General features: G+C 35.7%; 1 protein-coding gene and 1 long non-coding RNA gene across 2 annotated transcripts in view; both read right to left on the bottom strand.

Moving 5' to 3' along the window:
- Nucleotides 1-6,511, bottom strand: part of LOC102595579 (stomatal closure-related actin-binding protein 1) — a 15,683-nt gene extending 9,172 nt beyond the window's left edge. The window contains exons 1-5 of the mRNA XM_006356311.2: nt 6,158-6,511; nt 5,572-5,700; nt 4,140-4,232; nt 2,199-2,339; nt 1,621-1,689 (exon numbers count right to left, since the gene is read on the bottom strand). Coding sequence (XP_006356373.1) covers nt 1,621-1,689; nt 2,199-2,339; nt 4,140-4,232; nt 5,572-5,700; nt 6,158-6,439 — 714 coding nt within the window. The 5' untranslated portion in view covers nt 6,440-6,511. The remainder of the gene's footprint in view (nt 1-1,620; nt 1,690-2,198; nt 2,340-4,139; nt 4,233-5,571; nt 5,701-6,157) is intronic.
- A 597-nt stretch (nt 6,512-7,108) lies between these two features.
- Nucleotides 7,109-8,285, bottom strand: LOC107062304 (uncharacterized). The gene is made up of 2 exons (XR_001474549.1): nt 8,057-8,285; nt 7,109-7,404 (listed from the first exon to the last, which is right to left on the bottom strand). It is a non-coding gene; the product is annotated as an uncharacterized lncRNA (long non-coding RNA).
- Between the last annotated feature and the right edge of the window lie 263 nt (nt 8,286-8,548).

The following is an 8,548-nucleotide window of genomic DNA, read 5'->3' on the forward strand; positions in this document are numbered from 1 at the left end:
TATTCAACAATTTGGCATGACTCGTAGTGGAGCTGATCACTCTGTGTTTTATCGTCATTCTGCACCAAGTCTATGTATCTATTTGGTTGTTTACGTTGATGATATTGTTATCACCAGTAATGATCAAGATGGTATCACCGATTTGAAGCAACATCTCTTTAAGCACTTCCAGACTAAAGACCTAGGCAGATTGAAGTATTTTCTAGGTATTGAGGTTGCTCAGTCTAGATCAGGTATTGTTATTTCTCAACGCAAGTATGCCTTAGACATTCTTGAGGAGACAGGAATGATGGGATGTAGACCTATTGACACTCATATGGGGCAAATGTTAAACTCCTTCCAGGATAGGGGGAGCCACTTAGTAATCCTGAAAGATATAGACGGCTTGTTGGAAAGTTGAATTATCTCACAGTGACTAGACCTGACATCTCTTTTCCTGTGAGTGTTGTAAGTCAGTTTATGACTTCCCCTTGTGATAGTCATTGGGAAGCAGTTGTTCGTATTTTGCGATATATAAAGTCATCTCCCGGTAAAGGACTACTCTTTGAGGATCAAGGCCATGAGCATATCATTGGATATACAGACATTGATTGGGCAGGATCACCCTCTGACAGACGTTTGACATCCGGATATTGTGTTTTAGTAGGAGGTAATTTGGTGTCGTGGAAAAGTAAGAAACAGAATGTGGTTGCTCGATCTAGTGCAGAATCAGAATATCGAGCAATGGCGACAGCAACTTGTGAGCTAGTTTGGATCAAATAATTGCCGGGAGAACTAAAATTTGGCAAAATTGATCAGATGGAACTTGTGTGTGATAATCAAGCGGCTCTTCATATCACATCAAATCCAGTGTTTCATGAAAGGACTAAGCACATTGAGATTGACTATCACTTTGTCAGAGAAAAGATACTCTCGGGAGATATTGTTACAAAATTTGTGAAGTCAAATGATCAGCTTGCAGATATCTTCACCAAGTCCCTCACATGTCCTCGTATTAATTACATCTGTAACAAGCTAGGTACATATGATTTGTATGGACCAGCTTGAGAGGGAGTGTTAGAATAGAAATAAGTATTTCCTACTTAGAATAGGAATAGGAATAGGAATAAGAATAGGAATCCTAGTTGGAAAAGGATTCCAATGTAGTGTCTATAAATAGGGTCTCAATGTAACTATTTAGATACACAATTCAATAATATTTTTCCCATATATTTCTCACAATTTGGAAGTCTTCTTTATTATCTTTGGCTGGTTTCTTTTGAATTTGGATAACATAAAGACTAAGCTTCAGATTGTAGAGGCTAAAATATGAATGTTGTGACATCATGGGGACCAAAAGCACAAAAAGTTCTATATAAAGTTATGATTAAGGTTTTTGCCCATTTGTTTACTAAAACTTTATTACTTGATTTTAAGAAGTTGTATTAAGGATCCGTAAAAGGTTGCTTCCTAAGGCTAAGAATTCCTGTTTACAAATATACATATGTCCGACAACACATGTAGCATAAGCAGATATATGACCAAGATTAAATAATTAACCAAATAGAGAAAATAAAGAAACATTGACGAAATCTTAAAAGAATTAATGCAACATCACAGTAGAAAGAGTCATGCAGATACCTTACTAGGCTGATGTAGCATTTTGATTCGCCTTGCCTCGTGAACTTCCTTCATCAATTCGTCCATGTCCTAAAATCCAGCAAAATATATTAGGTTAGCATGATAAAGATACAATGTTGTGGGCTCAAAACAAACTGCTTATAATAAAGATTTAAATAAACCAAAATAAATGTGGAATAGAACAGTGTACAGATAATAAGTCACAGTTTTAGTATGATAAAGTTTTGCATACAACCAAAGTTGTCATTTCCACGCCAACAAACTTAATACAGTGAGAGCGAGCAGCTGGCAAAAGAGAGAACATCCAAAAATGAAAAAACAGTATGTCGTATGATACCAGTTTCCACTAATAGTGCATATAAGCTTGAAGAACCAAAAGGTTTATAAGAACAAAGCATGACATAAATATGTACTAAAGGAGAACAACACTGCACAAAAGATCAAGGGTCTTCAGAACAGTCAATATTAAGAGAAAAGACAGAGAACCAAAAACATCAATTTGCAGAATATGAAAAGAAAAAGAGTAATAATTCCACCATTATTAAACCCAAATTGGACAATCAGAATGCTAGAAAAACCTGCTTTCCTGAGGCCCCGGACATTTGCTCATACTCCTGAAGAGCCTCTTCCACTCTCTGGACAGCTGCTCTTGCATTCTCAATCTCAGCCCTTGCATAAGCTCTTTCTTCCTCAACAAGTTTCTTAGCATCTTCAGAAGCCTGTGATCAAATTGCGTCTATGATCAGAATCAAAGTGAGAGTAACAATGAAAAATAGTAGAATGAACACTGAAAAGAGAGAAATTTGGGATGTATCAGCACAATATTGGGATGAAGGTCTCCTTGACTGATTGAGCAGATAGACAAAGAGAAAGTGGTAAGACTCCGGACCTACACATTGAAGTTGTGGATAACTCAAGAAATTAAACTACAACTTGAACTGATCCCATAGTTTTATTTTCAGCCTCAACACTACTCTATGGCCATTTGGTTGGTTTTGAATGTCACAAGAATAGAAGTTGCCTGTACAAGAGAGATATCTCGCACTTATGATTCAAATTGATCAAGTAATAACTAAACAGTAAACATAATAACTGTGTAGATTATCTGTTAAGGAACATAATTGGAAAACCATAGGTCTAAAAGGGTGTGTTAAAAACAGTTATTCAAGCCAATCAAATGGCTATAATTATTGACTTATCGTAAAATAAATATTCCAACACACAGTCAACTTACAAATTAATGTACCAAATATGTAAAATGCACATTGCTTTATCCTTAAATCTCAAAATAGAGAAGTTACACAATTTAAATCATATAAGATTTAACCGCATATATTGTTATTTTTGACAAAAATAACTTGTTAAATTGTGTGAACCGTCTCATCTAAAAACTTAACTTAAACAGTTAGAAGTTAAGACACTTTTATTTATCTGTATTATATTTGCACCTCATCATATACAGGCCTTTTCTTTAACTTGGGTCAATTTCACTGAAATATTTATTGACGATGGCAGCAAGGATAGAATTCAAGACCTCTGATACCATGTTAAATAATGTAAACCGCTTCACTAAAAGGTTAAGTTGTTATAATTTTTATTTAATTTGTTTTTATAACAAACTTATCAATGTGATTACAACAATAGACCATCAATTGGAGCAATTACTTAACAAGCTCACTTATCAGAGAAATTTACTAAAAGAAGCTCAGGGGAGTTTCAAATAATAGTTCAAATTCAAGCTTAGTAATCTAACCAGGACAACTCATAAGGGCAAAAACAGTCTCCAGTTATTCCTAGAAATTGCTTCTAGATTAGCACCCTAGGTATGACCTAATGGTCAATGAAGTGGGTGAAAACTTTGGTGACTAGTGTCACGGACTTATAATTCAACTAAACACTCTGTGCAGCACTCGACAACTTAAGAAAGGCACAAGAGTTTATAAGGAGGCTTTTGTATTGCTTGAAGATTGCTTGCTTTTGCTAGGTTTACAAATGAATGTCCATCTATTTATACTACACACCTAGGGGCTAAAGTGCAAATAAAAATTGCTACACAAGTCCCTGCATATTTACAAATAGGCCCCTCTACTAGAAGTCTCTACAAGTCTAGAGATTTCTAAGGCCTTCCAAGAATTCTTCTCGAGTATTCTTGAGTCTTCTCCAAACCTCTCCAAGACTCTAGATTAGCCACTTATGCTTTAATTTCATGCCCAAGTGGTATGACAAAGTACCAAGTCATGACACTAGGGTTCAAATTCCAGTAGAGACAAAAAAGACTCAAGAAATCTTTTTAAATAAGGCACTAAAGAAATTCTGTATGAGCATAGCTTCAAGAAGCTCCTCTAACGGAAGAAAGCACTACTTTTCTTATTGATTATGCCATTTACCAGAAAAATTTCTGCACCAACAAACAGAATAAGCATCCTACAATCAAGAAAGTACATCAACTCGGTAAAGTTCTATTCAGAGTTCGTAATAGAATGAACACAAGACCACTTCTAAGACATACTATGTTTTACCTGCTTCAGAAACGTTGCAAGCTTTTTCACTTCAGTCTTTTCCTGAATCAGTTCTCCTTCCCTTTGATTTAATTGTACTGCTAAAGCTTCAACCTGTAAAAGATTCAACATAACAACAATTTACTGATAAGATGGAGGGAAATATGACATTTTCAACAGCAACTACTGCCATATACAAGGATATTCTTCACACAAATTTTATTTTAAGAGAGATGCATGCAGCATAGGAAGATGCATCTGAAGTGATGGACTAATTTTTATCAGAGTTCTCTTAACATTGAGCCCAACCCTGAAAAGAAACAAACTGTTAAGTATGACACAGAAAATTCCCGATAGTTCTATAAGCACTTATTAAAGGGTCTTGAGATTATCTGAACTAGTTAACAACTTCAGCTTTCCTCATGTTTCTATTAACTGCATCATACAATTTCAGATTCCATTATAGTGCATGAAGCCTCTAAAAGATCTTCTCCAATGACTAATCACTCTGATTTGCAAAGTAAAAGATTATGCATCAGTTTTTTAGTTGGACCAATAATTTAGTGGGAATATCCTGTACATGAAAATTTAAGGTCATATCCCAAGTACAACAGCCAAGAAGTGCACACTCTTGGTCCAAGCAAACTCGGATTAGTTGTAAACAAAGCTCTTAGCTCACACGTATTTCTCTTTCCTTCTCCAGCCAAATCTAGAGTCCAGAGTAATACAAGTCCATGCAAAATCAAGGATAGCAGCCTAGTTAGTAGATTGAAGACATCGAAGTTCACATTCATGTATCAGCAGGTTATTTTGGGTCAAATCTGCTGTGTTCTTCCCATTTCATTCCAGTATAAAGATTAACGAGCTTCTTCAATAATACCAATTCCTGAAAAGCCTAGGAATACTCTTTGTCTTCCTCTAGTCTGGTGGACCCACTCTCTTACTAGGCTTCTCAGTCAAATATGCAAATTGGTTGGATTCCAAGAACATATCAGCACGAACAATTTAATCACAAAATCACACATAACAATATAAGTAATCATGCAGACAATTTGATATTTCAGTTCAAAACCAGAAAGTCAGCAGAAAACTGACGATGCTGGGGTCAAAATATGGAAGTATGGTACAAACTGTCTCTGGTGTCGTAAATAGTAATGGCAGTCTTCATTCACATTCATTCGCACATATACTTTATTTGGTACACAATATTATTTCTGATAATTCTAAATATCACGGGCTATATCAGCAGCGACGTGCAAAGCATTTATTAGTAGCATATTCTTTTACCCAATGTTACAGGAAGTAAGCACAGCAAGTTTGCTGCATGCATAACATTAGAAAGTAGGTTTTCAGATTCTTTCCTTGCATGAATATTCATCTTGCAATAACAATATCACTCAAAAAGGGAATACTGAACAAGAAAAAGAAAGCTTGTAAATGACATAAAACTAACCATAGCAATAGCTTCCTCCACGTCATCCTTGTTTTTACCCGCCACACGTCCTCTCAACGCTTCAAGAGCATCTCTGAGCTTCTTTAACAGCACATGCTTCTCCAGTGAAGCTGCATCTTTCATTTTTGCCTGGAGCCCACATATAAGATATTTTTATCACTATAGCCTTTACTGTTGTTCAATAAAATCATCCTCTTCGCCTTGAAAGAATGGTGTCTTGCATGGAGTAAATGATGTAACACTTTAAAGGTAGAGGCTATGTATCAAAAATACAAAATTCACTTCTTTAATACAAACTCAACATTACAAGCCGGGAGTTGGCCAAAAAAGGAAAGATACTCCATGTTCCTTTTCTTTTTTTAAATAAATGGGGGGTAGGGGGAGGGGGAGGGGATTACAAGGTGGGGGATTGGTAGCCAACCAACTGAATTACTAAGATTTCCCCTATTCCATGTTCCTGACTTATCCCTTCATTGATTTTAGATTATCACAGGGGTAATTGGCTGATAAGGCAACTTCTGTGTTAGGACAATGGAACTAGCCATTCAAGAGTAGTGGAAATACCAAAGCATAATTAAGGTGTTACCTCATCAGACAACTTGGCAGCAGCAGCCAGACCCTTTTCAAATTTACTGGCTAGATCGCGAACAGACAGCCTTTTTTGCTGCTCTAGTAAGTGTGCAGTTTCTCTAGCAACCACCTCTTTCATTGTAAGTGCCTTAGAATCCTGCTTGACCTCCATAATCTGATTGTTAGGTCCAATTTTGTAATTTGGAAAGCGACTAGATGGGAAGATCACATCTGCTGATACAGGAGGAACAGCATCCCTTTGCATTGTATCTCCAAAATCAAGGGTTACCCTTGTCATAACTCCAAATTATCTACATCAAAAGTCCCTAATCAATTAACCATAATCTTCCAAAAACAGTCACATATGGTATAGCTACCTTAAAACTCACACAACAACACAAAAAGAGAAAAAAATCTGCACTGTCAACCATAACTCTTTCACCTAAAGATCATAGATGTCTCTATCCACCAAACAGAAAATTTACCTACATTGCCAAATAAATCCAAATTTAAAGAGTAAAAATACTTTTTCACCTAAAGATCATGGAGGTCTCTATCCACCAAACAGAAAAGTAACCTACATTACCAAATTAATCCAAATTTAAAGAGTAAAAATCAAAACTTTATACCTAAAACTAGAAACTAACAGCCTAAAGATATCAACGTTAGAGCAATCCATGGCTAAAACAACAGAATCCATGAAAATTATTGACCAAAAGATCAAAGGTTCCTTTTCTTTTTTTAAATGAATGGGGGGTAGGGGGAGGGGGAGGGGATTACAAGGTGGGGGATTGGTAGCCAACCAACTGAATTACTAAGATTTCCCCTATTCCATGTTCCTGACTTATCCCTTCATTGATTTTAGATTATCACAGGGGTAATTGGCTGATAAGGCAACTTCTGTGTTAGGACAATGGAACTAGCCATTCAAGAGTAGTGGAAATACCAAAGCATAATTAAGGTGTTACCTCATCAGACAACTTGGCAGCAGCAGCCAGACCCTTTTCAAATTTACTGGCTAGATCGCGAACAGACAGCCTTTTTTGCTGCTCTAGTAAGTGTGCAGTTTCTCTAGCAACCACCTCTTTCATTGTAAGTGCCTTAGAATCCTGCTTGACCTCCATAATCTGATTGTTAGGTCCAATTTTGTAATTTGGAAAGCGACTAGATGGGAAGATCACATCTGCTGATACAGGAGGAACAGCATCCCTTTGCATTGTATCTCCAAAATCAAGGGTTACCCTTGTCATAACTCCAAATTATCTACATCAAAAGTCCCTAATCAATTAACCATAATCTTCCAAAAACAGTCACATATGGTATAGCTACCTTAAAACTCACACAACAACACAAAAAGAGAAAAAAATCTGCACTGTCAACCATAACTCTTTCACCTAAAGATCATAGATGTCTCTATCCACCAAACAGAAAATTTACCTACATTGCCAAATAAATCCAAATTTAAAGAGTAAAAATACTTTTTCACCTAAAGATCATGGAGGTCTCTATCCACCAAACAGAAAAGTAACCTACATTACCAAATTAATCCAAATTTAAAGAGTAAAAATCAAAACTTTATACCTAAAACTAGAAACTAACAGCCTAAAGATATCAACGTTAGAGCAATCCATGGCTAAAACAACAGAATCCATGAAAATTATTGACCAAAAGATCAAAACCCTTCAAAAGCTCATACCCAAGTCAACTAATTAACATAGGATACCAAGAATATCAAGAAAAAATGTTCCATAGCTCGAGAAATGTTGCAAATTCCAAGAATGGAAAGTTCTTAACAGAATCAAGAAGTTAATACCCTAAACTCTACAAAAAGAGAGAAACAAAACCACAAATATAAAAAAGTACAGTAACAACATACAACACACAAAAAAAAAGTAGAAAGATTGTAGACACTCACATATCATACAAAGAAAAATGAGTTAAACAGAAGTTTTGGGTCCTCTAAAAAAGTTGGAAAAAATGGATTCTTGAATTGGTTGTGTAGCAAGAAGAGGCAAGTCTTGTTTTTGATGATGTTTTCCAGACAGAAAATGTGAAGAGAGAGAGAAAGATAAAGAGTTTATATTTGGAAAATATAGAAAGGAGTAGAGAGAGAGGAAGATGGTCTTTCAATGCTTTTTAAAAAGTTGAAGGAAAAAAAAAAAGGCCCCCCCACCTTGTACCAAATGGGGGTGGGGTTTGGCATGAAGGGCTCTGTTTCCCAGGCATATATACATGTAAGTATTGTTTACATGTATTTGTTTGGTAGCTGCTAACTTCAAAAGGGTACTTATACTTAACTTGTAGTAGTAATTATTTATTTATTTTGTTTCTCACCCAATGTTCAGTATTTATATTGAAGTTCGACTAAATTTAGATTTACATCAAAAAGTCTCATATTAGAGATAAT

The sequence above is a fragment of the Solanum tuberosum genome, unplaced genomic scaffold (genome assembly GCF_000226075.1).
Source record: "Solanum tuberosum cultivar DM 1-3 516 R44 unplaced genomic scaffold, SolTub_3.0 scf00217, whole genome shotgun sequence".
NCBI classification, from domain to species: Eukaryota; Viridiplantae; Streptophyta; class Magnoliopsida; order Solanales; family Solanaceae; genus Solanum; species Solanum tuberosum.